Source organism: Ovis aries, chromosome 21 (genome assembly GCF_016772045.2).
Source record: "Ovis aries strain OAR_USU_Benz2616 breed Rambouillet chromosome 21, ARS-UI_Ramb_v3.0, whole genome shotgun sequence".
NCBI lineage: Eukaryota > Metazoa > Chordata > Mammalia > Artiodactyla > Bovidae > Ovis > Ovis aries.
In genome coordinates, this window is record NC_056074.1 from 9,450,336 (window position 1) to 9,465,442 (window position 15,107).

The window sequence follows — 15,107 nt, forward strand, 5'->3', positions numbered from 1 at the left end:
AAGCTTGGAAATTAAAATGCTCAATAGTTTATACATGCCAATATAATTGTTTAAAAGCAGGAAGAAAATCAATATTATACAGTACACTGCAAGCAATACAGTGTGATACAGTAAACACAAAACAGGATAATCACATGGCTAATAAGGCAGTTGGAGGAAATGGAGGGGAAAAATCCAAGAGAGAAGGTAAGAGCTTATAGTTGGGACCATATCTTAGTCATTGTTATATGACTCAGGGAAAATATCAGGGAAAACAGACAAATGTAAACACATTTATTGAGCACCTTCTATAGGCCAGGTATGGTGTGGTTCCATTTTTATAACCTTACTCCAAAGCAGTCAGAAAGTTTAGGTAAATTGCCCAACACGTGGTATACAATGTTTTTCATACACTACATCTTAATATTAGCCAAATAAATGAATATGTATTCAAATGGAAGTTAGAAATTTTCTTTGCTGCGCTTCTTTCTAATATTTTCTAGAAAAATGGTAAACTGAGAACTACAGGCTAGGGAAAGGACTGTATTAGTTGGTGTGCGGTAATGGTAGTAACATCCTGTGAGTTGGCCACAATTTTGATTTACATGTATTAACTCATTTAGTCCTGACAACACTATGAGGTAAGTAGTCTTTATTTCTCATTTTACAGATGAGGAAACTGAGGTGCAGAGAGGTAAAATAGCTTATTCAAAGTCATCCCATTGGTGCATAGTAAGGCCAGGATCTGAACTTTGAGAAGGGAGGTCCAGGCTGTACGTCACACCTCTGAACTATCTTGCCTCTAGAGACTTGCTGCCTCTCTTCACTGTGGTTCACCTAGTTTTACCTTTGGGCTCAGGCTCAGATCAAGATTTCCCTAATCCCCCTTTATGGCCTCTTACAGAGACTTTGACAAGTACTGCTTCCCAAAGCCAAAGGAAAATATTGACATACTTCCCTACCTTTTCTATCGTATAAAAGGCAAATTGAAGTCATGGAGTAAGGGACAAATCTCTTCTGTTTTCAGTTGGCAAGGGAAGTGAACATATAAGTCAATCTCGCTATTTCCCAGATGACTGTCTCGGCATCTGAAGAAACAAAATACCCAGAATTTACAGAGAATTTGATTTACAAATCAAATGGGTCAAAGACGTGAATTGAAAACTCACAAAAGAAGAGGCCAGTACTTTATTTCATAATCAAATTTAGCTAGATTCACTTTTATGTTTTTCTTTTTTCCTCAAGATTGGGAAACTTTAAAAAGATTGATGTAGCTGAAACTGGAGAGGGACAGTCAGGATGTGAGAGGGGTGAGAGACGGTGGAAAGGTAGTGGGATTGATGGATTATAGATTCTGGTAAAGCCGGAGTAATGTGGTGTGAGAAGCAAAAGATGGGAAGGACAGGAAGTAGTGATCAGAATACGGAGTTTCATAACTGAGAATGTGAAGTGTTTGAATTTATTGATAATGATAAGGTCTAGAGAAACATAATTCGATAAAAATACATGCCATGTTATGTAGGACTTCCCAGGTGGTGCTAGTGGTAAAGACCTTGTCTGCCAGTGCAGGAGACCTAAGAGACGTGGCTTTGATCCCTGGGTTGGGAAGATCCCCTGGAGGAAGGCATGGCAACCCACTCTAGTATTCTTGCCTGGAGAATGCCATGGACAGAGGAGCTTGGCAGGCTACAGTCCATGGAGTCGCAGAGTCAGACACAACTGAAGTGATCTAGCATGCACATGTGTATGTAACTGAAAATTTCCTAGTTGCCAGATTAAAAAAAGCAGCAGATAGAATCAATTTTAATGTATTTTATTTATTTAACCCAGTGTATCCAAAAGAGTAACATTTCAACATGCAATCAAGATTGAGATATCTTACATAGTAAATCTTTAAACTATGTGTATTTTACATACAATGTATCTCACTTTAGACTAGTCACATTTCAAATGCTCAGCAGCCACAAACAACTAATGACTATTATATATTGGATGGCACAGGTTTAGAGTATGACCACGGGAATAAGTGGTATGATAGAGACCAGGGTGTTGAAAGAAGGGTCACCTATGTGAATACTGGAATCACTAAGAATGTTTTTTAGGCACTAAAAAGCACATATTAGACTTAGATGAAATGAGTTGGAGAGCTCTCTAAGATATACAGTGAAGTGAAAATTAATTTCTATTATATGTATGGATAATACCATTTATTTAAAAAAATATAAATTATAAAAGAAGACTATTAATGAAAGAGTCGTGCTAACTTAGTAGTTCTCTGGAGAATGGAGTAGAAATAGGATGGAGTGGGTGTAAAGGGGGACTTTCATGTCTTTTTATTCTTCTGGATCATTTGAATATCTCACAATGAGGTTTTCATGTACTTGTTGCTTAATAATTTTTAAGAGTTAATATTAATACCATTGATGTAGTTATCTACTTGACTTGGTTCCCTCTCTCCCTCCTTTCACCTGCCTTTTCCTCAGTTTCAAGTATCATGAGTTATTCTGAGAATATAAGTTGAATGGCTTACTGGCCGTGTTTTTGTTTTTGTTTTTTTTAATTAGCAGGAGTATATGTGTTTCAGATTGTTACATTTGATGCTGTAAAGCACCTCGTTAAGATTTCCATTTCTGCTCTAGGTTGCTTGGGGCCTCAGATGACCAAATCCTTAAATCTCAAGATGAACATGATTAAGACAGAGAAAAAGCTATGAGATTCCATTGCATGTCTTGTTTATCAGTGTTCATTTCTGGTACTAAGTTTCCTTAATTAAATGTGTAGCTCAGGAGTGCTATAGCAGACTTAAAGCAGCCTGCTGTGACCTCCTTGTTTAGATTAATCTTCTTAAGGGCAAGGACTGAATCTTTGTACCCCTGGTACCTGTATTAATTAATAGAAAATAGGTACTCAATAAATGTTCTTTCTTTCAAAAATATTTATTTGGCTGTGCTGGGGCTTAGTTGCTGCACATAGGATCTTTAATCTTCATTGGAGCAAGCAGGATCTTTAGTTATGGCATGCGAACTCTTTATAAGTTCCAGCATGTGGGATCTAGTTCCCTGCTGCTGCTGCTAAGTCGCTTCAGTCGTGTCCGACTCTGTGTGACCCCACAGATGGCAGCCCACCAGGCTCCCCCATCCCTGGGATTCTCCAGGCAAGAACACTGGATGAAAGTGAAAAGTAAAAGTAAAGTCGCTCAGTCGTGTCTGACTCTTAGCGACCCCATGGACTGCAGCCCACCAGGCTCCTCCGTCCATGGAATTTTCCAGGCAAGAGTGCCCTGACCAGGGATCAAACCCAGACCATGAAATATTCCAAAGGTTGTCTGCCCTGGGAGCATGGAGTCTTAAAAGTCCCTAGACCACCAGGGAAGTCCCAAATAAATGTTCTTTAAATAGCATAGTGAAGATGATTTGTTAATGATTAAAGAGCTACTAAGTATACTGAACTAGAGTTTAGAGGAATGGGCTGTTAGGTTATTTCTATATTGATTTCTTGTGAACTTTCAACTTTCCCTTCAAAATTTAGGACAATGTCACTTTTCCCCATAGCTTTCCCTTCTGCACAAGTATTTACCAGCTACATCCTCAATATGCTCACACAATTACAGGTATACCTCTCAAACCCTCTCACGCTCTGTGTTCACATTTCTAATTGTGAGTTTCTTCTGGGTAAGAACCATTTCTTATTAAAAGTAACACAATGCCTGAGACCTAGCAGGTGCTCCATAAATGTTTATGAATAAATAAATATATAAATGTATAGATTAGACCTTGGGGCCTCAAGCCTATTTCCACATATAATAATGAAACAGAGACAAAAACCTACATTTATTTACTATTTATTGAGCACCTGCTGTATACCGGGCAAAAGGAAAAGAGACAAACTGTCTATCCAGAACTATTTTTTAACTCTTTCGGCAATGCCTGAGTCCTTATAAAAAAGTTCATTCAGCTGGTTTAGTGTCCGTTCATTCTTCAGTTAATCTTCATGTACAGTTTTCTCAAGTGTACTTTCAAATATTGCATAGTGCTGCAGACCATGAAATATTCCAAAGGTTGTCTGAAGGATGAGAGGGATCACCATTGCTTTTATCTCTGTATGACAAAGCAGCAGCCAGTTAAGTAAAACCCTTCCTTTTGGTGGCAGGGGAACAGTATGATACCTAAAAAGGAAAAAGGGTTAAGGACTTTGTCTGGATGTAAATTCTACGGAACATTTGCTGATTTCTCCTAAACTGATCATTTCTGTTCTAGATCTTTCATGTAGAAAGCAAAAAGGGTTAAAATTAGCTATTTGAAATATGAAACCATGATATTTTAATTAAAATGTGTCATTGGCAGCTAAAGAATAAGGAGAATTTATTAACATTAAAAAAAAAAAACTGGAAGTAAGGAGGTAGGGAAGGGAGGAGGAGAAGGAAGAGAAGGAACAAGACAACGGACTCACTTGAATGCTAGACGGCCATTTTTAGAAAAAGCCAAAGCAGTGGGATATAAAACACCACATGCTATGCCAATCAGTGAGCTTCTAAGAACACAATTTTCCTGGCTTATGTTACCTGGAAAACAGAAGTAAATTTGGCTATTAAGAGTCTTGGGTTCTTCTTAGTTGCATTGTCCTCAACACAGCGAAACAGTTGAAAAGAATGCTAGAAATTCAGTGTATGGCACAATATACTGAATGCATCAAAAATTTTAAATGTTTTTATTACTTTATATAAGGGTACGTTTACCTCTTACTTATACAGCTGGTGCAAAAGCAATTTCACAATGAAGAATATTAAACTAGCAGACCAGATATCTGGATTCCAGATTAGTACATTTATATTATCTGTATGTCAGTCATGTGCTAGGGATACAGTGTAACACAAGAGACCCAACCACTGATCTTCAGGTCAAGTCTACTAAGAAAGAAATACATTAGACAAATATTTAAACAAATATCTTAAACGTGCACATGCTTTGAAGGTAAAATGAATAGAGAATGTATGGGGAAACTTAACCTGAGGGAATCAGATTTCCCTGGAGATGAGGTATTTAAGCAGGTACCTGATGAACAGGGATCACGGGTTCCATTAAATACTAGCTGTGAAACTTAAAGTACGGGAAGTAACTCAGGAAGTTCTTAAAGTTCCTCAGGAAGTAACATTAGATGCCCATAATATACCAGATACTATGCCAGGCATTCAGCATACATTATCTTAATTTTTAAAACAAACCTGAGGTAAGTACTATTAGTCCTAATTCACAGATATAAAACAACTGAGTCTCTTAAAACAAGTAAGTCTCTTAAATGACTTGCCCAGTGTCATAAAACTTAAGTGAAATATGTAGTATACCAAAGCCTGCTTTTTTTCTAGTATATTATGTTGCTTCTTAGTGTACCTGAACATGTCTCAGCTTAGTATCTTACCTGTTAGAAAAAAAGCCACAATACTATTTTCCCTGTCTGATTAGGAAGATTCTTGTGGCGTTTAAACAGGACGATATATGTGAAGGTACTTTTGTTACTGGTAAAGAAATATACACATGCAAGGGATTATTATCAGCAGTAGCAACAGTATATGTTAATGAGCAATTTTACTTAGATATAAACACATGATATGCTAATGAATTTAAAATTACCTGAACACAAAGCATCTGTTACAAGAAGCTTATAAGAAACTATGGTAGACAAAAATGGAAGTGCAGTCAATGATGCATATGTCTTCAAAACATCATGTGTGACCTTTAAGCGATGTCTGAAAATGAAGTTTGTCAACATTCCAGAGAAAGCAGCTGTTGTTCCAAAAGTCAGTGTTCCATGTATATTTAAAGTCCTAATTGGAAAAACAGAATGAAAGTTAAGTTCAACATAATACTCTTCTAACAGATATATCCTTTCCTGTGTAGTCATTCATTATTAACATATTTATGCAACATCACATTTTTCTTAAGCATTTACTCTGTGAAAGGTATTTTGTTTGTGCTAAGGATGGAGCAGTGAATAAAGTGGGGAAAAGAAAAAAATTCCACTCCTCATGGAAATTGCATTCTAATAAGAGGATAATATAATTCTCTTTCTGAGAATAGTGTGGTTCTAAGATGGAGCTCTTTTAAAGAGAAATAAATCTTGGCCAAAAATAAGTATCAGTACTTCCAATGTAGCCAAATCTTATGAGCTAGCTAAATCCAAGAATACTGTTCTTTCTACTGTAAGAATTAATTTGCTTAAGGTCATCTGAAAAAAGTTGTTGACATTTGGTTAGGTCTAGAAAATAACTATTTCTTAAGTAGTCCAGATACATGTAAAGTATTTCCAAAACTTCAAAGAAATTTGAAAGATGTAGTTTTGGTTATTCTGACTCATACCTAAATCCAGAAATGTTGAACAATTCAGATTAACGTCCATTGATTTTATTCTTGAGCTCTATTAATCTAAAAGTCAGAATGGTAATGTGAGACTATATGTACATCATGGAATCCTGTATTCCTTTTTGCTGAGTTCAGCAGTGTGGCTGAGGTAAGAAATTCTAAACTGAATTTAATTATAACTGATAATCAGTTAATGTAAGTAGTCCTCAAAATGGTGTTCTCTTGATTACCTTTAATTAAAATATGCTTATTGCACAGACAACATTTCAACAATTTTAGAAACAAAGGAATTTCAAGAGACAAAAGAAATTATCCAGTCTCAGTATTCTAACAAACGTCTATTTTCATCTGCCCATGTTTCCCTCCAATTCTTTTTTTTTTAAAAAAAGCTTTCTTCATAACCAACTCAGTACAGTTAATAGGATCTTAGATACCTAGAAACCATTGCAATACAGAAGATCTACAAATAAAGTTATTGACTTTCAGTCTGGGTGTGTCTCTTACTTTTCTTCTCTAAGGCATTCAATTTTTTTTTCTATGATTTCGATGACTACTGGTTTTCTGAGTTTTGCATCTCCTAGAGAAGGCCTGGACTGACCATGTGTGTATGTTGGTATCTTGATGTCCTGGAAAACACAAAATTCAGAACCATAATAGCTAATGATGTTAATATTAAATCTTATAAATTCTAGATTCAGATTAAAAAACATTTAGACTCTAGTAAAGTATCAAGTACTGTCATCTGCTTTCACATCCTTTGTTAATGATTTGTTCATTGTTTAGTGGACAGTGGTTTTTTGATTCACGTAATAATTTTGAGAAATTGGTAGGAAAATGGTCATCTCTACTTTTATGGATGAGACAAACAAGGTTCAGAGAGGTTGATTTGCCTTAGGACTTGATGTAGAAGGATTAAGTTACTCAGCTATTTTTGTTTTCCTTACAGTTTTCCCTGAAGGTAGCCAGGCCTGTTGTAGTTCTCCACACTGTAGCTTTTTCAGAGCTGAAAGTAAACAGTAGCTACCTGTTGACAACCATTTTTATCCTCTGTCTCATGAAAGCCCGAGTTTTGGAGATTATGCTGGGTTTGCCGGAGAGGTAGAAGCAGGAATTTCCTTGGAAACCAGCGAGAGAGAACCTCAGGAGGAGGGACACCTTCCAGACTAGGAAGAGGCAGTGGATGGCTACCTTGGATTATATAAGTTATATATCTAGCTTGTGAGGAGCACCTGGGGTGGAAGCAGGGCTTCTGCTGGAAACAGCTATGTGGTGATATCAGGGGGCCTGGTCCTAAGGCACTGGACTCCAAGGTTGGAAAGTTCCTGTCTCCCAAGTGTGATGCATAGTCAGTTGCTAATATCAAGGGACCATGACGTATGGCCAGTAACATCTTAACCGAAGGTGAAAGTTGCTCAGTCATGTCTGACTCTCTGCGACCCCATGAACTATACAGTCCATGGAATTCTCCAGGCAAGAACACGGCAGTGTGTTGCCATGCCCTCTTCCAGAGGATCTTCCCAACCCAGGGATCAAACCCAGGTCTCTCGCATTGCAGGTCGATTCTTTACTGTCTGAGCCACCAGGGAAGCACAAGAATACTGGAGTGGGTAGCCTATCCCTTCTCCAGCAGACGTTCCCAACCCACAAATCGAACCGAGGTCCTCTGCATTGTAGGCAGATTCTTTACCAACTAAGCTATCAGGGAAGCCATCTTAACAGATACCAGTGGTTAAAAACAACAACTAGGCTTTCAGAAAGGATCCTTTCTAAATATTTTGCTCTGGGTAAGACTCTCAGATTTTTATGAAAAGTCTTAATAGTATTTGTTACATCATTTGGCATACTGGCATTATGGGATTCCAGATTAGCTAGTAAACAGATTTAAAAAATCTATGTCCTTCACAATTTATATGAATCCCTATGTTAACAACATTTGTGGTCAGACTCATAAGTCTCAAATTTCAGGAGTCCTGGGCAAGAGAATCAGAGTGGATTAAACATAAAGGACATAGAAGAGACTTAATAAGATTTTAAACCTTTCGTATGCACAAGAATCACATAAGAGTGTACCTGACATGCTGTCTCTTGAGCTCCCTATTGAAATATCTGGGTTCAGCAGAAGTCTAGAAATCTGCACCAGTGATTCTGATGCTGGTAGGTAAACGGACACACGTTGAACATCACTGTAATATTCACTTCTTGAATAGTGATATGTGCCAACCCTAACCTAATGAAAGGTCGATTCAAATATTACATCAACATCCTGAGGACAATTGGATGAGATGGTTGGATGGCATCACTGATTCAATGGACATGAACTTGGGCAAACTGGGAGATGGTGAGGGACAGGGAGGCCCTGTGTGCTGCAGTCCATGGGGTTGCAGAGTCCGACATGACTTGACCAATGAATGACAACAATCAATGTTGTGAAGGTATGGGCTCTCTTGAATATTTGTGTGGTATTAAACAAAGAGTAATAATGGACCAGTTTCTTTCCCTATCAGTGAAGAACTATAATCGAGCCAGTTCTTTTTCTTTAAATTGCCTGGGAAGACAGGAAAAAAAAAAAGTAAAATATTTTATAAATTCTGATTTCTCACAAGCTAGATTTAATCTTTTGCCTCTCTCGGACATCTAAATGGCAAATGGAAGAAACAAGATAGCAATATAGAAAGGAGATTCTATAATCCATCTAATATACATGAAGGCAGATGTCAGTAACATAATTAATCAGAAACTTGGGAAAACTTTTTGTTTCCCTGTCATCCAATTCACTGCAGTCCCGTATTACTCACAAAGAAAACTTTCAGGCAATGCCGTCTACACCTCAGTATACAGTAAACACAAACATCCAGAATTATGACCCTAAAATACTGAAACAGGACAGCAAATGTTTACTGCATACCTAGTTTTCCTCAGGCACTGTTATTAAAGCAGAGAAACATACTGATAACTTCCTGACAGAATTTTTTACAAGTACTGAAATGTACAGATTTTGCTATAACGCACATTTCATCTAAAAAGTAACCAGTTCAGGCCACTCAATTGGTCACCACGATTCAATTACACCAGTAATACTGCATCGTGCAAGTTTATAACTTTCAAAGTATCTTATGGTTTTGTAGTGCTTTTGTATGTGTTATTTCACTTGACTTTGAGAATTTTATTCATCGATCATCATCATTTACTCAAACATTCACCCGGTATTTGAAGGTTCCCCCAGTTAAGCAAGATGCAGTCTTGTCCTCAGAACCCACAACCAGGGCAGAAGTCAGGATAGAATGGCAGGGGGTTTAAAGTACAAAGTCCCCGAGGCAAGAGAAAACAGGCTCCCTCATTCAGGACTAGGTCTCCTACTTTCTCCCCACCTCTTTTCACAGCAACTGGGGATTTAAACGTTCCTTGCATGGAGTTGGGAACTGTCCTGTTTAGACTTTCAGATCCCTTTAATGTGCATCATTTCAGAAGAGTGTGCCAGCACCTGAGGTCGCAGAAATCACGGGCCTCAGCACCCTGGGTCTCCGCCTACCTTAGGCACTTCCGCAGCTCCCACCGGTACCACACCGGCCACCCGCACGTCGTCTCCAGCCTCACGCCCGAGCGCCGCCATCTTGGCGACTCACGTGACTGGCGGTGGGCGGGGACGCAGGGCTCTCGGGTCCGGAAGGGTCGCGGGCTCACGCCTAGCGCCCGCAGACCCGGCCCAGTCAAAAGCCGCGCCCTCCGTCCTGGCTGTGATTGGGCGCGGTATCTGGAGGCGCTCATTGGCCTCGAGGAGGGTCGGGCGCCCGTGGGTCCGCCCCCCGCCAGGCCCTCATCCCCGGCTTCTGCTATTTGTGAGCCTGGCTCTCTAGTTCTCGCATCCCGAGGGAAACGTGGGCCGGTCCTCGCGCACGAATGTGGTTGCGCGTGTTTCTCCTCAGGACACCTCCGTTAGCTGTGCCCGAGCTGCCCGCCCCCTTCACGTCTTCAGGGTGCTCGCCCCTCTGGCCCAGCCCGTGTGTTAAGGCTGCAGCTTCGCGGGCACTTCCTCCCTAGAGCCCCCAACCGGCCGCCGGAGCAGCCCAGAGTAGCCTCCTCCCCTCACAGCCGTCAGCGTCTCCTCTTCAGTCTTTAGTCCCCTCACATGCCATCCGTTCACCCCGCTTGGGAAGGGGCCAGAGAGAAATTTGCCCCTCCACTCCCCTAGAAGACCCCCCTTGCCAGGCGATGTTTCGAGGTGGGGGTGAGGGGGGCGCTGCGCGAAGGCCTGGCCCCGTTTTGTGCACGTTCAGTGCCCGGCAGTGTCTCCCAGACCAGCAACCCCCGACCCTCCCGTCTCCGCGTCTTAGAGAAGCCAGAATCGCGAGTTATATAATTTCTAGTGCTGCTGTTTCTCCTGCCTGAGGAAACACTTCATCGCGTGGAGGGGTGCGGGACGTTTCTGTGCTCATCTCTATAACGGGGTGTGGGCAGAGGGGTGGCCGTCGGTAGCAGAGGGATTTCTGGTCTTTTCTGCGAAAGGAAGGTGGGTAGTTTGGAGAGAGAGAGAAAAAGGGTGGATGTGGAAGCCACGCAGCCGAACTCTCTCCCATTTAGGAAACCGCGAACCGTTTGCCCAGCTTATGCTCACATGCCTAATACTCCTACAGCGTCTCAGAAAACACCTTTGAGGGAAGGTCTGACTTGTCTCGAGCAGTCTCAGTGTTTTTCCTCGCCGGATAGGGAGCTGCCTGGATGCGAAGAGATGGCATGATTTGACTGACTCCAGTGTGAAGAAATCTTCGCCAACTCATCCTGCATCAAGTGCCCATTGAGTAGCACTGTCACTTTAATGTCTCCATGCCAAGGGATTGCTTTCCTTCTTTTCAGTCCTCTCGGTTAATACATGGGAGGATCAGAATCAGAGGGGCATTAAGGATCAAACCTGAGGGGCTTGGAGAGCACAGAAGAAAAAAAAAAAATTAAAGTGACAGCAAGCTGGATCCTGTCTCACTGAGGGGGTGAGATCCGGAACTTCGGGTCCAGTAAATAGAAAAGGGCCTTTCAGTCTGGGTTCTGCCCCCAGAAAACTGTCCAAACTCACCCCACCTTTTTAAGAGACCATTAAAGAGGTTTTAAAAAGTATTTTGGAGAGGTGAGAGTTTTAAATTTTTCTCTAAAGAATTTGAGGGTCTTTATCATCAACCAGTTCATCTTTGATCATGTGTTGAATAATGAGACAGCTGTGTAAATTTGTTTTGTGCCTTAATTGAGTTAGTCATTGAACTCCAGAGATATTGCTGCCTAAAGAGGAGTTTTAATAATGTTTTCTGTGCTTACAATAATTTTCTTTTTAAACAGAATAACTATTTTAGAAGCATTGAAAAACTTGAAAAACTCAAAAGCTATTTTTCTTTAAACTCCTTGGGCACTGTCAAAGTTTGTGGAAAAAAATACAACATTTTTTCTTTATTTGAAAGAGAAGACAGCCTGGATTTCAAACAACCAAGAGGTTTGCAACAGTTACCTGGCCCTTGGCCTCCATCCAGCTGGATCAAGTTGAGATCTGAAAAGAGCTCTTGAATCCTGTGGCATTGGAAAGACCCAAGAATGCCAGTCAAGAAGAAAGGTGGGCTATGAGGTTTCCTGTATATGTTTGTCCTTTTTCTTGGTTCTGGTATTTGCAGTTTAAATTGTATTCCATTTGAGAGTAAAGTTTTGCTTGGGGTGTAGTTCTTATAATAATGTCTTTTCTGTGGTGCATCATTCAGTAATACTGTTTTGCTAAAAGAAAGTGAAGTAGGGCTGTCCTATTTAATTATAGACATTTGTGGTTTCCAAATCAGGTGGTCTAAATCACCATTTTGTAATCAGCGTAAATTTGATACCATAGATTTGGGACTTTCGCTTGTTTTCTTAGCTTGTTAAAGGTGACTTTTACATGGTCTTTAAAAAAGAAACCTGCACAGTGCAGCTCTTCTTTATGGCTTAAATATTTATCAAGTGAATTGCATAGTTGTAAAAGATAACAAAGTTGCTTGCAGTGTACATAATTGTAGATTATCTTCTGATTAAGAATAGATTTTATGTTTGGATTTACTCTGGTGTAAGTCTTCCCTTTTGTGGTAAATCACAACTTTGGCAACTGCTGTTTGTGCATTATCCAATAACATTACTGGCAAATTCCCCAAATAAGGTTAACGCTGGACTCCTCCCTCACTTGATCAAGATCTGGTGAGTTGCTGAAGTATCATATATACACCTTGGGATTCTCTGTAGCCTAGATCTACCCCAGGTGAACCTTATTTCTAAGGATCCTTGTGAACCTAGGTTGTTTTTTTTTTTTTTTTTTTTTTGATGTAGCATAGAAGACCAAATTGACTATAAAATAGTTTTTTTTTTTTTAAGGGTTTGAAACTAAAATTTGTGTCAACACTTTTGAACTCCACTGTAGTAGACTAGTGTAGATCCAAATGTTGACTGGTTATGGGAGTTCCTGCAGTCTAAAACTAAAGCTTAGGAAGAAGGTTAAGGTACAACCTGGCTCTGTATGATGTTTAATCATTCCTGTGGATTTGGAAGGTGCTTTGAGGAAACTTACAATCAGATTCTTTATCCAACTGGTGTCTCTGGAGATGGGCAATGATATATAATACCTGTGAAACACCTAGACATCTAGTACACTGGGATTTTAAGACTGGGCTTGTTTCCTCCTCCTGCTCTCCTCCATAATTACTGAGAGAAGTAAACTCTCCACGAAGTTTTGGAGCTACTTTTGCCCAGACCTGACATCATTGGTTTATTTGGAACAAGGATGGTTTGGGGAATGTAGCCAATAAATGGTATGTCTCTTTGACTTATTTGGCATGCAAGGTATTTTTATTCTTTCTACCATTTATTCTGCTGTAGTTAGTGTTCCTTTTGGATTTGTTTTAAACTAGTAATTGAATTAAACACTGTGTGTGTGTGTGTGGTGTGTGTGTGTGCGTGTGTGTGGAGAATGAGGGGGTGAAAAGGTATCTGGCAAGAGAGATGAAGGGCACTATGTTCTAGGTAAAACTTAACTAATCAGGGTGAACTTAAGGTTTCTAAACCCAGCAGACTGAGTTTGTTAAAAGTTCCTACCTTTAAAAGAAGTTATAAAAATTGTCGATACATTATTGAAAACTATACTTTAGGAGAAATAATTTATTTCCTTCCTCCTTCTCTCTTCTTTCCTCCCTTTCTCTTCTCTTAAAACTGTTAGTACTAAGATGTATATTTTAAAATATTATAGACCACTAACCAAACAAGTTACGACATGTACATTATATTTTTAATTAGCTAAGCTTACTGTCTGTACTGTTCTATAACATACATAAAACAAATACTTGAAAGTATAACCTAGATTTATTCTGGAGGGAGCACAGTACTCTCATCTTAAATCTCTTTTTCTTTCTTCATTGTTATTGCATGTAGATAGGATGGAAGAGTTGGCTTCATGTAATTTTAAGCAATAACTATCCTCATAGAACCATATGTTTATACATTGTTGAATATATTCTTACTACAATAAGAAAATTTCATAAGACAGATTTCTCACTTGTGAAATATTTTGTATGTTATTGTGAAAGTAGAGAGTGGTTTCTCTGATTGGTAACGTGAACCATGGTGGGAAGTGGGAATGGGTGTGACATCTCACTAAGTATATTTTTCTTTTCTTTTCTTTTTTTTTTTCCCATTCCCTGACCAGGGATTGTACCCATGCCTCTGCAGTAGAAGCACTCAACTCCTGGGCCACCAGGGAAGCCCCTAAGTACATTTCTAGCTGCTATTCTTGACTGTTCTTAGATAAGCCAAAGCTACTGTATCTCAAACCCCTATATTCACTGCTAGTTTGTTTTATGACATTACTTAACTACATCTTCCACTCACTTGCTTCACATTTTTATAGATTTCAGTTTTATCAACAGAACATGTCATTTCTTCTTCAGAGAGATTTTTCTCCGAACAGTTGCTTTTCATTCAGAATTCTTTTTTCTGTAGTAGTAATTTGATTTGCTCCCAGCTAAGCCTTTTTGATATCTTTGACCTATTTTAAATTCTGAAAATTCAGGGCTGATCCAAGATAAGTTGTATCAGCATTCTCTGATATGATGCAAGATCATGATGTATAGTAAGGGGCTATTTCAGCAAGACTTACGAATTGATCTGATTTCATGTTAGATTGATGCAAGAAATAAAAGTTAATGATAGCTGTGTTATCCCCTGTGCTTTTTGCAGAACGCTGCTTTTTAATGATAACATATGTTTCAACAGAATTTTTTAGTACATTGCAGTACATTTCTTCAGCAATTTTTTTGTTCTCTTTATTGTCATTAAACATGTGGGAAAAAAATCAGTGCTTTTAATAGTTTGAAGCCGATGCTTATTTCATTTCTCTGTTTTTAAAATATTGTGCTATTCTGTGCTTCTTTTAAATTGGTATAGAAGTCTATCTGATGTTATTAATATACATGACATTTTATTTCCTTTGATGACTTCTTTTGCAACTGTTCTTAGTGATGTAATGGAGTGTGTATGCTATCTAGCGAAACTTAAACATGATCATTTTCATAAATCATTGTTTAGACATTGTTCTTTTTAAAGGAAGTTGAAGAATGTTGTGTAATTGGAATCCCAAGACATGATATTGCCATGTACCATTCTTGAAATTGAGATTGTTGTTTCCTGGGCTTACACTCTTTCCAATTGGTTGACTGTATACTTCATAAAAGTGTCATTTCTGTTTTTCTTCTTTCCCCTCCTTCTGGGAAGGAAACTTATAACTCT

At 39.1% G+C, this 15,107-nt stretch overlaps 2 protein-coding genes across 15 annotated transcripts in view; one reads left to right on the plus strand and one right to left on the minus strand.

Annotated features, from left to right (window-relative positions):
- Positions 1-1,776: 1,776 nt before the first annotated feature.
- On the minus strand, positions 1,777-9,956 carry TMEM126B (transmembrane protein 126B). 3 transcript variants are annotated; one of them, XM_042238139.2, is made up of 5 exons: positions 9,865-9,956; positions 6,840-6,961; positions 5,607-5,800; positions 4,429-4,540; positions 1,777-4,076 (listed from the first exon to the last, which is right to left on the minus strand). In XM_042238139.2, exons 1-5 carry the CDS (start codon positions 9,943-9,945, stop codon positions 3,995-3,997), a joined length of 591 nt encoding a protein of 196 aa, XP_042094073.1. In that variant the 5' UTR covers positions 9,946-9,956; the 3' UTR covers positions 1,777-3,994. The 3 variants fall into 3 exon arrangements, with proteins under 3 accessions (XP_042094073.1, XP_004019457.3, XP_027815405.1); XM_004019408.6 differs by having other exon boundaries at positions 1,777-4,144; XM_027959604.3 differs by lacking the exon at positions 4,429-4,540 and having other exon boundaries at positions 1,777-4,144.
- A 115-nt stretch (positions 9,957-10,071) lies between these two features.
- DLG2 (discs large MAGUK scaffold protein 2) overlaps positions 10,072-15,107 on the plus strand; it is a 2,369,976-nt gene continuing 2,364,940 nt past the window's right edge. For 7 of the 12 annotated variants that reach the window (XM_042238120.2, XM_060403917.1, XM_060403919.1 and 4 more), the window contains exon 1: positions 10,072-11,925. In XM_042238120.2, coding sequence (XP_042094054.1) covers positions 11,907-11,925 — 19 coding nt within the window. In that variant the 5' untranslated portion in view covers positions 10,072-11,906. The remainder of the gene's footprint in view (positions 11,926-15,107) is intronic. The other 5 variants (XM_042238119.2, XM_042238121.2, XM_042238125.2 and 2 more) reach the window with 1 other exon arrangement.